General features: G+C 38.0%; 2 protein-coding genes and 1 pseudogene across 3 annotated transcripts; 2 read left to right on the top strand and 1 right to left on the bottom strand.

The window, feature by feature from the left end:
• LOC115449816 (fatty acid-binding protein 1-like) lies at nucleotides 1-13,075 on the top strand. 2 transcript variants are annotated; one of them, XM_030177709.2, is made up of 4 exons: nucleotides 1-476; nucleotides 1,473-1,642; nucleotides 2,210-2,317; nucleotides 3,294-3,406. In XM_030177709.2, the coding sequence occupies exons 1-4, from the start codon at nucleotides 407-409 to the stop codon at nucleotides 3,345-3,347; spliced, it is 402 nt and encodes a 133-aa protein (XP_030033569.1). In that variant the 5' UTR covers nucleotides 1-406; the 3' UTR covers nucleotides 3,348-3,406. The 2 variants fall into 2 exon arrangements, with proteins under 2 accessions (XP_030033569.1, XP_037292655.1); XM_037436758.1 differs by lacking the exons at nucleotides 2,210-2,317; nucleotides 3,294-3,406 and adding exons at nucleotides 12,091-12,198; nucleotides 12,960-13,075 and having other exon boundaries at nucleotides 371-476.
• LOC115449813 (fatty acid-binding protein 1-like) lies at nucleotides 5,686-8,496 on the bottom strand. The gene is made up of 4 exons (XM_030177706.1): nucleotides 8,409-8,496; nucleotides 7,139-7,308; nucleotides 6,466-6,573; nucleotides 5,686-5,798 (listed from the first exon to the last, which is right to left on the bottom strand). Exons 1-4 carry the CDS (start codon nucleotides 8,476-8,478, stop codon nucleotides 5,745-5,747), a joined length of 402 nt encoding a protein of 133 aa, XP_030033566.1. The 5' UTR covers nucleotides 8,479-8,496; the 3' UTR covers nucleotides 5,686-5,744.
• Nucleotides 13,076-13,711: 636 nt separating the features above from the next.
• On the top strand, nucleotides 13,712-16,387 carry LOC115449819 (annotated as a pseudogene).
• The last annotated feature ends 1,442 nt before the right edge of the window (nucleotides 16,388-17,829 follow it).

The raw sequence follows: 17,829 nt of genomic DNA on the forward strand, positions 1-17,829 counted from the left end.
GGTCTGGAAATGTTCGGGGGCGGCGTAGATATGTTAAGCAGGAACTTCAAATACTAAAGACTATTGTATTTACACCAGTCACGATGAGACGTAACTTAATCACCGCTTATAACGCTCTGTACATATGGTTCGTTATTCTTTAACACAAACAAATCTGGAATTTAACAAAATATGCTGCGTCATGCTGTCTTGCATATATTGTTTACCTCCATAATGCCCTGTACATTGGATGCAATATCCTTTAACACGGATCAAAACCGGAATATAGGTCCAACATTGCAAGTCATACAGGTAATCTTATCAACAAGCCCACCAAACCCCAATTTTAAATAAGAGTAACTATAAAAGGGCAGGCTTGTTGTCAGATTTGATTAATTTGTGGACAGACGACTAAAAACAGCACACAATGGCTTACGAAGGTAAAGTTTACACGTTCGACAGGCAGGAGAACGTCGATGAGCTCTTTAGGCGTATGGGTATGTATTTTTTTTATCTTTTTGAATGACGAGATAAGCTTGCCGTTCGCCTGATGGTAATCGATACGACCGCCCATAAACAGTAGAAACACCATCCGACACCTTGAATTACAAAGCTTACTATCCTGGGACATGAGATGTTAAGTCATATTATGTCCAATTGTTACGCTGGCTACATTATACTTAACTTTTTTCCAATATCAATAAAAATAACCTAAATGCTGAAATTAATAAATTCCCCAAATTAAATCAAGCATCAAAGAGTGACAAGACAAAAATTAAAAATACATTTACTTACTTTTTACTAATTGAAACTTACATTTATTACCTAATTAAAACAGACCACATGAGATGAATTTAAAAATAATAATATACATGAATTTTTAAATGATAGAAATATTAATATAAATATACAACGTTGACATATTACTTATTAGAAAATTGTTATACCTAATACACATTTGACTAACATAATATGAATTATTATTATCTATACTACAATACTAAATAACTTAAAGCCAATATTGTTAAAATTGAACAACTATTTTTTACTATTCTAATAATAAAAAAAATACTTCTATTATTTGTTCGTCAAAAATGACAGATTGTGTAACCTCAGAACAATGACAAGCTGTGTAACACTATTTATTGATCTAAAATATTTTTATATAACCACACTTACGCAAATATTTTTTTATTTCATTTCATTTTAAATTCATTTTGATTACGAAAATCAAAAAAGAATCAATAAAAAAACTATAATAATATTAACAAGTTAATGGAGAGTTTAAATATTTTCAGCTTTCAATTTTTTTGTTACGCTCGGCCACGAACGTAATAAAAAAATTGAAAACCGAAAATAGAATATTGATTGATTGTTAATTTTCATATAGAAGATTGATTGATTGAACAAGTATTAAACATAGAATTGCTACTATTTCCCAATAAGCAATACCTGAGACACATAGGATATATAGAAATATGTAATCTTTCAAGGTGTCACTGATGAGGAGGTGATTAAGAAATACGCGACATTCAAGTCCACCGCCCAGTTGAAGAAGGAGGGAAACAAGTACAGATACATCACTAAGTCCTGTGATGGCAACAACGAAGTCCTGTTCGAGTCTGGCGTGGAGGTCGACGATGTAGGCCTGGGTGGTGTTCCGGTAGGTGTTGTTACAACTTACAAGTGATATTTAGATTAGCAAGACAACTTGCAGAATTTAACTTCAACAAGCAATTTTTAGCAAAGAAGAAACGAACGCAAAAAACGAATGAACTTATTAGTCTATATTAGGTTATAATTGATAGTATTTACGAAAATAGTAGTCTTGTTTCTTTAGTCATAAATACTTGTATTTAACATATTATATGCTAGACTATAACATTTTATGAACAACAAAAAATTTAAATAAATTATCAAGAAATAAGATTTGAACAAAAGCGATGCAATGATGCAATTCTATATTTCCGATGACGCGACATGCGCTTTCAGCCAATTAGAGCGTGTCAACCCCGTAGATAATGTGCCAGTATTGAAATGGCTATGGAAAAGAAAATTAGAAAAGGGCGTAGCACGCGAGACGAAACGACGTATCATGTTATGTATTTACTTTGTTGGAAGTTAACACCTTTGTAATTTACCTCTGCAATAGTTCACTTTATTATACAGATATTCTTAGCTTTTTTTGTAAGTATATTTAAAAACATTCACTTATTACCTCTTCTTACAGATCAAGAGCGTGTACACAGTCAACGGTAACACAATGACACAGGTTGTCAACGGCGGCAAAGGAAATGGCGCCGTAATTAGAGAATTCAGCGAAGACCTCCTCAAAATGGTAAATGTAATGTCCTGTCAAAGGAGTAGTTACAAATGCAACTTGGTTGAGATGCAGTACTCTTTTCTAGATGAAACTTTTTTCACTTTGTACCCCATGTGTCCTCCTGAGGCGGTGTTATCCGCACAAATAATAAAGTTATTAAAACTGAATACTATTGTAAACCTATGAACATGGTCATGAAACGCTTGAAGCGAGACGCGCCCGGCCGGCCGCAGGTAGTCAGTCAGCTGACGCATGCGCCGCGGATCTATATTCTACATATAATTCGCTGATACTTACGCTCATCACTATAGTTAGTGATCATAGTTTTTGTTACTCTCGCTTAGCTTTAAGCTCTCCATTTTTTCTCTCCTTCTCTCTTCTAGTGAGTGTTTCTTCTACTGTTGTGTGTATTGCACTTTTACTTCTTGCTAGTAAAAATTTCATCACCGGTTTGAGTAATAAAGTCGTAACAAATAAACTGTAGCCTACCTACATCATTACTACACCTACATTATATAGTATAGTTAATAAAACATGTGTGATGTACCGCTAGCTTCGTATGAGCGGCGGGCGATGTAACGGTATCGAGTCCCCCGCTCATCGGCGACACTCGCGCCGACCGCACGCACCAGTCGCGATTTACACCTGACGCGGGACGCTTGTCGCTTGTGCCGCTGTTCCTTGTATTAATATACGTTACAAAACGTGATATCGGACAATAAATTTGTAGTACCGAACGTGCTGGTTTCCGTTCCAAAGAAAACCCTGTGAATTTCCCTAAAAAACAAACTCATTTTTATAATAGTAGTGGGGATACTTCGTGAGCCCCCTGGCTTCCTAGTCCTGGCATTGCAAAGGAGAGGTGCTTGGGGATTTCTATTTAGACAGCAGGGTGGCATGGCAAAAAATACTTTGGGAAACACTGCTTTAATCTTATAATAGATACCCATACACGACCCAGAATGTTTTAATTATTCTTTTTTCTTTGCAGACCTTATCCTCTGATTCGTCGGGCTTCGTCGCATACAGATACTACAAGGCTTAATTTTATTGTTATGTAATTTATTGATTGTTATGATAAATATATTATTTTATAATTATTTATAACTTTTCTTTTATTTATTCAGTTGAAGGATGAGACGAACACGCCACTCGTCTGATAGTACGCGATACCACCATCCCTAGACAGTAAACTCCATCATACAATACTTTGAATTACACAATACTGCGTAGTACTCTACTGCCCTCGTCACCCTAAGAAATATGATGTTAAACCTAATACCCAGTAGTTATGCTATGTCCAATGCCTTTAAACCGGAATAAAACAATATATCGACTGGTGGTGGGCGGCAGGATAGCCATTGTGGTGGTACATACTCAGACGGCCCCTCGCATACAAGAGATCTACTATCAGTAACTTGGAATAACCACATAATATTATAAAACAAATATGGGTAACCTATAACAATATTATTTATTGTAATTAGTATTGATTCATAGAATCTTAAGTTTACTAACAGTAGTAACAATTGAATTATGTTAGTATGACGATACCAGACAGATTCAGTTATCAGTAGGATCAGAAGATATTCGGTAAATTTCTTATCTAAGGTAATGAATGAAAAATTTATTATCTAAAGGATTGAATGTACTCGGAAGCCATATTTAATATGTACTTAATGGCCTTGTAAATATAAAACTTAAATAGATGGGCCCTAGTTAGCAATCACTAGAGATGCAACTATGCATTAAATATGACGAAAACTGGCAGAATATGCATCTCTAATTGATAAGTTTTGGGAACAAAAAAAAAGAAACTAAGTTTTACTAAATTTTTATTGCGACACCAAGTGCTAAATGGCATCATTCGTCGTGCCTGGTGTCAGCCGGCTTGCCCTGTATTATGAAATCTCCTGGTTTGAGTCGCCCTGATAGCAAGCGGCCTGATGGGCTAACTATAATCCCGTGGCATAAAGGTCGTTGTCTTTTGTGGGACGCGACGTGTGTTAGTACATATGCCGCTTCTCACTTGCCACGCACTACGCATAAAGCTGGTTCGGCGGCCGAATGGCCGGCAGTTCAAGAACACATTTTTTATTTCACAATCAGCATATTGTAATTAATTAGTAAAGTGTCCATTGATATATGAGAATAGGTACTGTAACATTATTTGATATTTTTGTAAACGTAAGCAATCAAGTATTGTTCCAAATGTTCAATAGTAATATTATAGCATCGAGAATTTAAAATAGTTTTATAAGTGGAAAACGATCGCTCCACATCAGCTGAGGTGGTAGAATTTGAACTTGAGTGCTATGTTGGCAGTTATAGTTTCTGGCAAAAATATTGAAAATGTATCGATAATTATTATGCATCATAACCATATCTTATAGAAAATATGTTATTAGCGATGACAATGGCTTAAATATGCAAATGCATATACTTTGACGAGGACTGGTTGACATATCATATATGCCTTATTTCGTCAATAAGTAGTAGCTAGTACGTATATTATAATAGTTAAGATATGTCATTAGTTGAACTGACTCTTAACAAATCTTATCATCGTTGACAAAACCGTCAACCTAACATATTGTGGTAGAGTCTAGATTGTGTAATATCAAATGCTTCGACGTAGTAGGATTACGTACGCGATACTATGCCGTAGGTGTATGGGTTCGCATTCCGAGTAGGACGAGTAATTGTAACAGTAATTCAGAGTCAAAAGATGGCGGTGTCATACCCCGTGCCTTGAATAGCACGTAAATTAGTCCTGCGTAAGATGTCTCTCCGATCATGTGGGATTACCATCTAAGCGGACTGAGAGTGTGAAGGAAATTGACGAGAGGCCCCAGGCAAAAAAAAACACTTTTTCTATGTTGAAAAGTTTCGTTGATAAGATCATAAGAAAAGGTCCTCCAAGACCACGCAAGGCCCCTGTAAGCACGAGGCCCCGGGCGGTAGCTCGGCTCGCTTCCCCCTAAAGCCGTCTCTAGCTGTTGGTAAACTTAAGATTCTATGAACTAATACTAACTATAATAAAGAATATTATTATAGGTTAACCATATTTGTTTTATAATATTACGTGATTATTCCAAGTTACTGATAGTAGTATGTACCACCACAATGGCTATCCTGCCGCCCACAACCAGTCGATGTACTGTTTTATTCCGGTTTAAAGACATTGGACACAGCATAACTACTGGGTATTAGGTTTAACATCATATTTCTTAGGGTGACGAGGGCAGTAGAGTACTACGCAGTATTGTGTAATTCAAAGTATTGTATGATGTAGTTACTGTCTAGGGATGGTCGTTTCGCGTACTATCAGACGAGTGGCGTGTTCGTCTCACCCTTCAACTGAATAAATAAAAGAAAAGTTATAAATAACTATAAAATTATATATTTATCATAACAATCAATTAATTACATAACAATAAAATTAAGCCTTGTAATATCTGTATGCGACGAAGTCCGGCGAATCAGTGGTAAAGGTCTGCAAAGAAAAAAGAATAATTAAAACTCTGGGTCGTGTATGGGTATCTATTATAAGATTAAAGCAGTGTTTCCCAAAGTATTTTTTTCCATGCCACCGTACTGTCTAAATAGAAATCCCCAAGCAACTCTTCTTTGCAATGTCAGGACTAGGAAGCCAGGGGGCTCACGAAGTATCCCCACTACTATTATAAAAATGAGTTTGTTTATTTGTTACGACTTTATTACTCAAACCGGTGATGAAATTTTCACTAGCAAGAAGTAAAAGTGCAATACACACAACAGTAGAAGAAACACTCACTAGAAGAGAGAAGGAGAGAAAAAACGGAGAGCCTAAAGCTAAGCGAGAGTAACAAGAACTATGATCACTAACTATAGTGATGAGCGCAAGTATCAGCGAATTATATGTAGAATATAGATCCGCGGCGCATGTGTCAGCTGACTGACTACCTGCGGCCGGCCGGGCGCGTCTCGCTTCAACCGTTTCATGCCCATGTTCATAGGTTTACAATAGTATTCAGTTTTAATAACTTTATTATTTGTGCGGATAACACCGCCACAAGAGGACACATGGGGTACAAAGTGAAAAAAGTTTCATCTAGAAAAGAATACTGCACCTCAAGCAAATTGCATTTCTAACTACTCCTTTGACAGGACATTATATTTACCATTTTGAGGAGGTCTTCGCTGAATTCTCTAATTACGGCGCCTTTCCCTTCGCTGCCCTTGACAACCTGTGTCACTGTATTACCGTTGACTGTGTACACGCTCTTGATCTGTAAGAAGAGGTAATGAATGAATGTTTTTCAATAGACTTACAGGAAAAGCTAAGGATATTTATCTGTGTAATGAAGTGAACTTTTGCAGAGGTAAATTATAAAGGCGTTAACTTGCAACAAAGTAAATACATAACATGATACGTTGTTCCGTCTCGCGTGCCACTCCATTTTCTAATTTTCTTTTCCATGGCAATTTTCAATACTCGCGCATTATCTGTGGAGTTGACACGCTCTAATTGGCTGAACGCGCATGTCGCTTCATCGGGAATAGAGAATAGCATCATTGCTTCGCTTCTGTTTAAATCTTATTTCTTGATAATTTAATTGAATTTTTTGTTATTCATAAAATGTTATAGTCTATCATATAATGTAAGTATTTATGACTAAAGAAACAAGACTATTATTTTCGTAATTACTATCAATTACAATGCAAAGTTTAGACTAATAAGTTCTTTCGTTTCTAACGTTCGTTTCTTCTTTGCTAAAAATTGCTTGTTGAAGTTAAATTCTGCAAGTTTTCTTGCTAATCTAAACATCACTTGTAAGTTGTAATAACACCTACCGGCTTACCACCCAGGCCTACATCGTCGACCTCCACGCCAGACTCGAACACGACTTCGTTGTTGCCCTCACTGGACCTAGTGATGTATCTGTACTTGTTTCCCTCCTTCTTCAACTGGGCGGTGGACTTGTATGTCGCGTATTTCTTAATCACCTCCTCATCAGTGACACCTTGAAAGATTATACATTTCTATATTATATCCTATGTGTCTCTGGTATTGCTTTATCGGAAATAGTAACAATTCTATGTTTAATAGTTCAATAATCAATCAATCTTCTATATGAAAATTATCAGTCAATCGGCTTTAAATTTTTTATTACGTTCGGCCACGAACAAAATATTTAAACAGTCCATTAACTTGATAATATTATTAAGTATGATGTTTGTGACGTCTACCTGTCACAGGGGTAAGTAAACAAAACTACTTTTGGTTCCCAACTAGCCGTGGCCGCACGTCCTTCCAGTCCGACTGCCGCATGGCAACTACCCTCCACCCCCGGCCGTGCGCCCACGTCTATATTTTATTTGTAATACGTCACAATGTTATTAATAATTCTTTTTTCGTTTTCGTAATCAAATTGAATTTTTGAAATGAAATGAAATAAAAAAATATATTCGCGATAATGTGGTTACATAAAAATATTTTAAATCAATAAATAGTTTACACAATCTGTTATTTTTGACGAGCAAATAGTAGTAGCAAATTTTTATTATTATTAGAATAGTAAAAAATTGTTGTTAATTTTTAACAATAATGGCTTTAAGTTATTAATTATTTTAGTATAGATAATAATAATTCATATGTTAGTCAAAAGTATATTATACAAATTTTCTAATATTGTCAACATTATATTTTTATATTAATATTTCTATCATTTAAAAATTCATTTGTGTCATTTTATTTTTAAATTCATTTAATGTGGTCTGTTTTAATTAATAAATGTAAGTTCTAATTAGTAAAAAGTAAGTACTTATGCATTTTGAATTTATGTCTTGTCACTCTTTGATGCTTTATTAATTTCAGCATTTAGGTTATTGTTTATTTCGATACTGAATAAAAGTTAAGTATAATAAAATTGGCATTGTAGCCAGCGTAACAATTGGACATAATATGACTTAACATCTCATGTCCCAGACTCCCAGGATAGTAAGTTTTGTAATTCAAGGTGTCGAATGGTGTTTCTAGTGTTTATGGGCGGTCGTATCGATTACCGTCAGGCAAATGGCAAGCTTATCTCGCCATTCAAAAAGATAGAAAAAAAATACATACCCATACGCCTAAAGAGCTCATCGACGTTCTCCTGCCTGTCGAACGTGTAAATTTTACCTTCGTAAGCCATTGTGTGCTGTTTCTAGACGTCTGTCCACATACAATCAAATCTGACAATAAGCCTGCCCTTTTATAGTTACTCTTATTTAAAATTGGGGTTTGGTGGGCTTGTTGATAAGATTACGTGTATGACTTGCAATGTTGGAGCTATATTCCGGTTTTGATCCGTGTTAAAGGATATTGCATCCAATGTACAGGGCATTATGGAGGTAGATAAATTATATGCAAAACATCATGACGCAGCAATTTTGTCGTTTGCCAAAGAATGACGTACATAATGTACACGGCATTGATTATAAGCGGTGATTAAGTTACGTCACATCGTGACTGGTGTAAAAACAATAATCTTCTTTCTCTTCAGTATTTGGAAGTTCACTGCTGAACATACGCCTCCCCCGAACATTTCCAGACCAACCTGTTAAAAGCGGTCTGCATCCAGTGGTCTCGTGTGACCTTTACGAGGTCCTCTGTCCATCATGTAGAAGGAAATCCAACGCTGCGCGACACAGTAGTAAAATCAACACCATGCATATTTCCGTAGTTATTTTTTTTTTTTCAGTCAGTGTATTCTGCTGTATTTTAATTAGTAATTCTATAATAGCGGCGATAGCCTAGTTGGGTGTGGAACGGACTGGCAAGACGAATGTCCGCAGGTTCAAATCCCAAGGGCACACACCTCTGACTTTTCTAAAATCATGTGTGTATTCTTTGTGAATTTATCGTTCGATTTAACGGTGAAGGAAAAACATCGTGAGGAAACCTGTACATCTGAGAAGACTCTCTATAGGAATTTCGAAGGTATGTGAAGTCTACTAATCCACACTAGGCCAGCGTGGTGGACTAAGGCTTAATCCCTCTCAGTAGTAGAGGAGGCCCGTGCTCAGCAGTGGGCAAGTATATAATACAGGGCTGATATTATTATTATTATATATAATGAGGCCCTAAAACAGTCTAAAATATTTTTCAAATTTGTATTGTACTGTCATGACATTTGTAGGTCTATGTTTCATTCATAAATAAAGCACGTCGCACGATTAGATTATATTTTTAAACTGACTGAGTCAGCGTGACACTCGAAAATTAATAATAATTCGTCATTAATAAATCATTGATGATAATTACTTACTGGTATCGTTGATAATTATTATATCAAATATTATACCTACTAGATAACATAATTAGTTTGCAACAACGCCGTCATGAGAATAATAATAATATCAGCCCTGTATTATATACTTGCCCACTGCTGAGCACGGGCCTCCTCTACTACTGAGAGGGATTAGGCCTTAGTCCACCACGCTGGCTTAGTGCGGATTGGTACACTTCACACACCTTCGAAATTCCTATAGATTGATCCATTGTTGATTTCACTACTGTGTCGCGCAGCTTTGGATTTCCTTCTACATGATGGACAGCGAACCTCGTAAAGGTCACACGAGACCACTGGATGCAGACCGCTTTTAACAGGTTGGTCTGGAAATGTTCGGGGGCGGCATAGATATGTTAAGCAGGAACTTCCAAATACTGAAGACTATTATATTTACACCAGACACGATGAGACGTAACTTAATCACCGCTTATAACGCTCTGTACATATGGTTCGTTATTCTTTAACACAAATTAATGTGGAATATGACGATAATGCTGCGTCATGCTGTCTTGCATATATTATTAACCTCCATAATGCCCTGTACATTGGATGCGATATCCTTTAACACGGATCAAAACCGGAATATAGCTCCAACATTGCAAGTCATACACGTAATCTTATCAACAAGCCCACCAAACCCCAATTTTAAATAAGAGTAACTATAAAAGGGCAGGCTTATTGTCAGATTTGATTATTTGTGGACAGACGTCTAGAAACAGCACACAATGGCTTACGAAGGTAAAATTTACACGTTCGACAGGCAGGAGAACGTCGATGAGCTCTTTAGGCGGATGGGTATGTATTTTTTTTTTCATCTTTTTGAATAAGCTTGCCATTTGCCTGACGGTAATCGATACGACCGCCCATAAACAGTAGAAACACCATCCGACACCTTGAATTACAAAGCTTACTATCCTGGGACATGAGATGTTAAGTCATATTAATTGTTACGCTGGCTACATTATAAATTTAATTATACTTAACTTTTATTCAATATAAAATATACAATAACCTAAATGCTGAAATTAATAAATTGCCCAAATTATAATCAAGCATCAAAGAGTGACAAGACAAAAATTAAAAATTAATTTACTTACTTTTTACTAATTGAAACTTACATTTATTATCAAATTAAAACAGACCACATTAAATGAATTAAAAAATAATAATATACATGAATTTTTAAATGATAGAAATATTAATATAAATATACAACGTTGACATATTACTTATTAGAAAATTGTTATACCTAATACACATTTGACTAACATAATATGAATTATTATTATCTATACTACAATACTAAATAACTTAAAGCCAATATTGTTAAAATTGAACAACTATTTTTTACTATTCTAATAATAAAAAATATACTTCTATTATTTGTTAGTTAAAAATGACAGATTGTGTAACCTCAGAACAATGACAAGCTGTGTAACACTATTTATTGATCTAAAATATTTTTATGTAACCACAATTATGCAAATATTTTTTTATTTCATTTCATTTGAAATTCAATTTGATTACGGTAATCAAAAAAGAATCAATAAAAAAACTATAATAATATTATCAAGTTAATGGAGAGTTTAAATCTTTCGGCTTTCAATTTTTTTGTTACGTTCGGACACGAATGTAATAATTTAATATCGAAAGCAGAAAATAGAATATTGATTGATTGCTAATTTTCATTTAGAAGATTGATTGATTGAACAAGTATTAAACATAGAATTGCTACTATTTCCCAATAAGCAATACCAGAGACACATAGGAAATATAGAAATGTGTAATCTTTCAAGGTATCACTGATGAGGAGGTGATTAAGAAATACGCGACATTCAAGTCCACCGCCCAGTTGAAGAAGTAGGGAAACAAGTACAGATACATCACTGTCCTGTGATGGCAACAACGAAGTCGTGTTCGAGTCTGGCGTGGAGGTCGACGATGTAGGCCTGGGTGGTAAACCGGTAGGTGTTGTTACAACTTACAAGTGATGTTTCGATGAGCAAGAAAACTTGCAGATTTAACTTCAACAAGCAATTTTTAGCAAAGAAGAAACGAACGCAAAAAACGAATGAACTTATTAGTTTATATTAGGTTATAATTGATAGTATTTACGAAAATAGTAGTCTTGTTTCTTTAGTCCTAAATACTTATATTTAACATACAATATGCTAGACTAACATTTTATGAACAACAAAAAATTAAAATAAAATGACGCGCCATGCGCGTTCAGCCAATTAGAGCGTGTGAACCCCATAGATAATGCGCCAGTATTGAAAATTGCCATAGAGAAGAAAATGAGAAAAGGGCGTGGCACGCGAGACGGAACAACGTATCATGTTATGTATTTACTTTGTTGCAAGTTAACACCTTTGTAATTTACTTCTGCAATAGTTCACTTTGTTATACAGATATCCTTAGCTTTTTATGTGAGTATATTTAAAAACATTCACTCATTACCTCTTCTTACAGATCAAGAGCGTGTACACAGTCAACGGTAATACAGTGACACAGGTTGTCAAGGGCAGCGAAGGAAAAGGCGCCGTGATTAGAGAATTCAGCGAAGACCTCCTCAAAATGGTAAATATAATGTCCTGTCAAAGGAGTTGTTAGAAATGCAACTCGGTTGAAGCACAGCACTCTTTTCTAGATGAAACTTTTTTCATCTTGGTACCCCATGTGTCTTCCTGTGGCGGTGTTATCCGCACAAATAATAAAGTTATTAAAACTGAATACTATTGTAAACCTATGAACATGGTCATGAAACGGTTGAAGCGAGACGCGCCCGGCCGGCCGCAGGTAGTCAGTCCGCTGACACATGCGCCGTGGCTCTATATCCTTTATATAATTCGCTGATACTTACGCTCATCACTATACTTAGTGATCATAGTTTTTGTTTCTCTCGCTTAGCTTTAGGCTCTCCGTTTTTTCTCTCCTTCTCTCTTCTAGTGAGTGTTTCTTCTACTATTGTGTGTATTGCACTTTTACTTCTTGCTAGTAAACTCTCTTTACGTGTGGACTTTATTTCTATTAATTTATACCCACTTTACTGAAGGCCGGTACGCCTACAGTAACCCTGACAACATATTTGTAAAATTTCGTCACCGGTTTGAGTAATAAAGTCGTTACAAATAAACAAACTCATTTTTAGAATAGTAGTGGGGATACTTGGTGGACCCCCTGGCTTCCTAGTCCTGACATTGCAAAGAAGAGGTGCTTGGGGATTTCTATTTAGACAGCAGGGTGGCATGGCAAAAAATACTTTGGGAAACACTGCTTAATCTTATAATACATACCCATACACGACCCAGAATGTTTTAATTATTCTTTTTTCTTTGCAGACCTTAACCACTGATTCGCCGGACTTCGTCGCATACAGATATTACAAGGCTTAATTTTATTGTTATGTAATGTATTGATTGTTATGATAAATATATAATTTTATAGTTATTTATAACTTTTCTTTTATTTATTCAGTTGAAGGGTGAGACGAACACGCCACTCGTCTGATAGTACGCGATACGACCGTCCATAGACAGTAAACTCCATCATACAATACTTTGAATTACACAATACTGCGTAGTACTCTACTGCCCTCGTCACCCTAAGAAATATGATGTGAAACCCAGTTGTTATGCTGTGTCCAATGCCTTTAAACCGGAATAAAACATATATCGACTGGTGGTGGGCGACAGGATAGCCATTGTGGTGGTACATACCCAGACGGCCCCTCGCGTACAAGAGGTCTACTATCAGTAACTTGGAATTACCACGTAATATTATAAAACAGGGATAGGTCAGGTATAGGTATTAGGTAGGATAGGTCAAGGATGCACCTATCTAGTAGTCATGGCCCGCCCTAGAATAGGTGCTACGAGTACGCGACCTCGGCCCCCGAGCTACTGCAGTCACTACCAACTTTTCCTTCCACTCCTACAGGCAATACTTTCATTTCCCTTAACATTTTCTACCCATAAACCCTATTTCCTCTCCCCGGCTGATGATGGGCAGCAGCGTCATCAGCGTGAGTCCCCTCCTGCGCTCGCCAACCCGCCTGCCAAACGTGGCGAGTATTGCCAAATACCCCCCAAAGATGGCGACACAAAAAACGACCAGGTCCCCAGTCCCCGGCAGCCCTGCTATTCTTGGCTCCGGTAGCGGCCACGGTAATGGCGGGGCAGGGGGTGCGAAGAATCCCCGGGTTGGACCCCGCTACCATCCTCGACGACGACTGGATCTGGTAACACACAACATTCGCACTTTGAAGACAGACGAGAAGATTGTCGAACTGGAAGAAGAATTGAGTGGGTTTCACTAGGACATTATGGGGTTATTGGAAGTCCGAAGAATCGGGGAGGATACGATAACCCTGAAGTCCGGAAACCTGCTCTTCTACCGGGGGGAAGACCAACAGTCCCGAGGAGGTGTCGAATTTCTCGTCCACAGGTCTCTCATCAACAACATCGTATCCATCGAAAGTGTGTCGAGCAGGGTAGTGTACCTTATACTCAGAATATCAAAACGATATTCGTTGAAGGTCATACAGGTATACGCGCCGACCTCGACACACCCAGATGAAGAAGTAGAGGAGATCTATGAGGACATAAGTCGGGCCTTACATACTTCCAAAACCTACTTCAATGTTGTTATGGGGGACTTCAACGCAAAGTTAGGCATGAGAAGCGATGCAGAGTTGAAAGTGGGGCAATTTGGACATGGGCAACGGAACCTCAGGGGTCAGAGGCTGGCCGACTTTCTGGAAAAAGAGGGACTCTTTGCGATGAACTCTTTTTTCCAGAAGCCGCCTCACAGGAAATGGACCTGGCGGAGTCCTGACGGTTCTACGAGAAACGAGATAGATTTCATCTTGTCGACGAATAGACGGATGTTCAGTGATGTCTCTGTGATCAACAGGGTGAAAACCGGCAGTGATCACCGAATGGTTAGAGGCTCATTGAATATCAACGTCCAATTAGAAAGGCGTCGCTTGATGAAGTCTACGCTCCGACCTACTCACGTCCATGTCCAAAACCCCGAAAGCTTTCAAGTTGAGCTGACAAATCGCTTTGATTGCCTAAAAGAAAACCTTACAGTGGACGAGCTAAACAGCAGTTTGGTAGAAGCTGTCCATACGGTGGGATCTAAGTATTTTAGACCTCGCCGTAGAGATAGACCACAAAGACTCTCGATCCACACTCTTAACCTCATGGCCGAACGTCGATCTATGGCGCTGTAGTCTTCCGATGACGCCGAAGCATATCGGCAGCTCAATAGACGGATCTGGAAGTCCTTGCGACACGATGTCTGTGCTCACAATACTGTGAGCATTAAAGAGACAATTGAGCGGAACGGAGGCTCCAAAGTGTTTGCAAGAGACTTGTCTATTGGGCAAAGCCAGTTGTCTAGGCTGAAGACGGACGCCGGCCGCATGGTATTGACGAGGGCAGAGGTATTAAGGGAGATCGAGAGGTTCTACGGACCGCTTTACACCTCGGTTGCCAAACCTACTGCTAGCTCGGCTGGAGACCCGAGAGCCGAGTTGATCCGACACTTTAGCGATGATATCCCGGACATCAGCCTGTGTGAGATTGAGATGGCCCTGAAGCAACTTAAGAACAACAAGGCGCCGGGTGAGGACGGAATCACTTCAGAGCTTCTGAAAGCGGGCGGAACGCCGATACTGAAAGTCCTTCAGACGCTCTTCAATTCCGTTCTCCTCGAGGATTCAACGCCAGAAGCATGGAATAGGAGCGTGGTGGTACTGTCCTTCAAAAAAGGTGATAACACTTTGCTGAAGAACTACAGGCCCATCTCGCTCATGAGCCATGTCTATAAGTTGTTTTCGAGAGCACGAAGGCTATTCCACTACAGAGAGGCGTGAGACAGGGAGATGTTATATCTCCGAAACTGTTCACTGCCGCGCTGAAAAACGCCTTCAAACTCTTGCAGTGGAAAGGATTCGGCATCAACATCAACGGCGAGTATATCACTCACTTTCGATTTGCCGACGATATTGTAGTCTTGGCAGAATCGCTGGAAGACCTTAGCACTATGCTCGAAGACCTTAATCGAGTCTCCCAACAGGTGAGTCTTAAAATGAACATGGACAAAACGAAGATCATGTCGAATGTCCATGTTGTGCCCACCCCCATCGGAGTTGGGGGCTCGACTCTCGAAGTTGTAGACGAATATGTCTATTTAGGACAAGTGGTCCGGCTAGGCAGGTCCAACTTCGAGAGAGAGGTCAATCGTCGAATCCAAGTCGGTTGGGCAGGGTTCGGGAAACTTCGCAACGTCTTCTCGTCCAAAATACCTCAGTGCCTTAAATCGAAAGTCTTCGATAGTTGTCTGTTACCAGTGATAACATACGGCACCGAGACGTGGCCTCTCACTGTGGGCCTCATTAGGAGGCTCAAGGTCACTCAACGAGCTATGGAGAGGGCTATGCTCGATATTTCCCTACGGGATCGAATCAGTAAATGAGGAGATCTGTAGGAGAACAAAGGTTACCGACATAGCCCATAGGTTTAGCAAGTTGAAGTGGCAGTGGGACGGGCATATAGCTCAAAGAACCGATGGCCGTTGGGGTCGAAAGGTTCTAGAGTGGAGGCCACGTACAGGCCAGAGGAATGTCGGACGCCCGCCTACAAGGTGGACGGACGACCTGGCTAGGGTCGCAGGAAGTCGCTGGATGCAGGCCGCTTCCAACAGGTCGACGTGGAGATCCTTGGGGGAGGCCTATGTTCAGCAGTGGACTTCCTGTGGCTGAGATGATGATGATGATTATAAAACAAATATGGTTAACCTATAACAATATTATTTATTATAGTTAGTATTGGATCATAGAATCTTAAGTTTACTAACAGTAGTAACAATTGAATTATGTTAGTATGAAGATATCAGACAGATTCAGTTATCAGTAGGATCAAAAGATATTCGATAAATTTCTTATCTAAGGTAATGAATGAAAAATTTATTATCTAAAGGATTGAATGTACTCGGAATCCATATTTAATATACATACTTAATGGCCTTGTAAATGTAAAATTTAAATAGATGGGCCCTAGTTAGCAATCACTAGAGATGCAAATATGCATTAAATATGACGAAAACTGGCAGAATATGTAACTTTAAATTATAAGTTTTGGGAACAAAAAAAAGAAACTAAGTTGTACAATTTTTTTTATTGCGACACCAAATGCTAAATGTTACCATTCGTCGTGCCCTGGTGTCAGCCGGCTTGCCGTGTATTATGAAATCTCCTGGTTTGAGTCGCTCCGATGGCAAGCGGCCTGATGGGCTGGCTGACTATAATCCCGTGGCAGAAATGTCGTTGTCTTTTGTGGGACGCGACGTTTGTTAGTACATATGCCGCTTCTCACTCATTACGCATGCCACGCACTACGCATAAAGCTGGTTCGACGGCCGAATGGGCGGCAGTTTGAAATTACATTTTTTTATTTTAAAATCAGCATATTGTAATTAATTAGTAAAGCGTTCATTGATATATGAGAATAGGTAATGTAACATTATTTGATATTTTTGTAAACGTAAACAATCAAGTATTGTTCCAAATGTTAAATAGTAAGATTTTAGCATCGATAATTTAAAATATTTTTATAAGTGGAAAACAATCGCTCCACATCAGCTGAGGTAACTTGGCAGAATTTGAACTTGAGTGCTATGTTGGCAGTTATAGTTTCTTGCAAAAATATTGAAAATGTATCGATAATATGCATCATAACCATATCTTATAGAAAATATGCTATTAGCCATGAAAATGGCTTGACATACCATATTTGTCTTATTTCTTCAATAAGCAGTAGTTAGTAAGTATATTATAATAGTCAAAAAATATGTGATTAGATGCAGTGGATCTTAACACATCTTATCATCTTGACAAAACCGTCAACCTAACATATTGTGACATAGGGAATGCCATGGTTGCTAAGCCGGGGGATCGCCTGTACACCATTAGTTGACATATCATATGTGTCTTATTTCTTCAATAAGTAGTAGTTAGTAAGTATATTATAATTTAAGATGTTTTTTTTACATAGATACGTTGTCCGAGCTCAATACTGGCGAAACGAAAGCAAGGTAATTGCCCGACATTCACTTAGTCAATGCCGAATATTTCTAAGTGTTAAAAAAAAAAAATAACCGCCATGAACCTCAACGAAACCTGTGTTATACACTTAATAATAATAT

The sequence above is a fragment of the Manduca sexta genome, chromosome 9 (assembly GCF_014839805.1).
Source record: "Manduca sexta isolate Smith_Timp_Sample1 chromosome 9, JHU_Msex_v1.0, whole genome shotgun sequence".
NCBI classification, from domain to species: Eukaryota; Metazoa; Arthropoda; class Insecta; order Lepidoptera; family Sphingidae; genus Manduca; species Manduca sexta.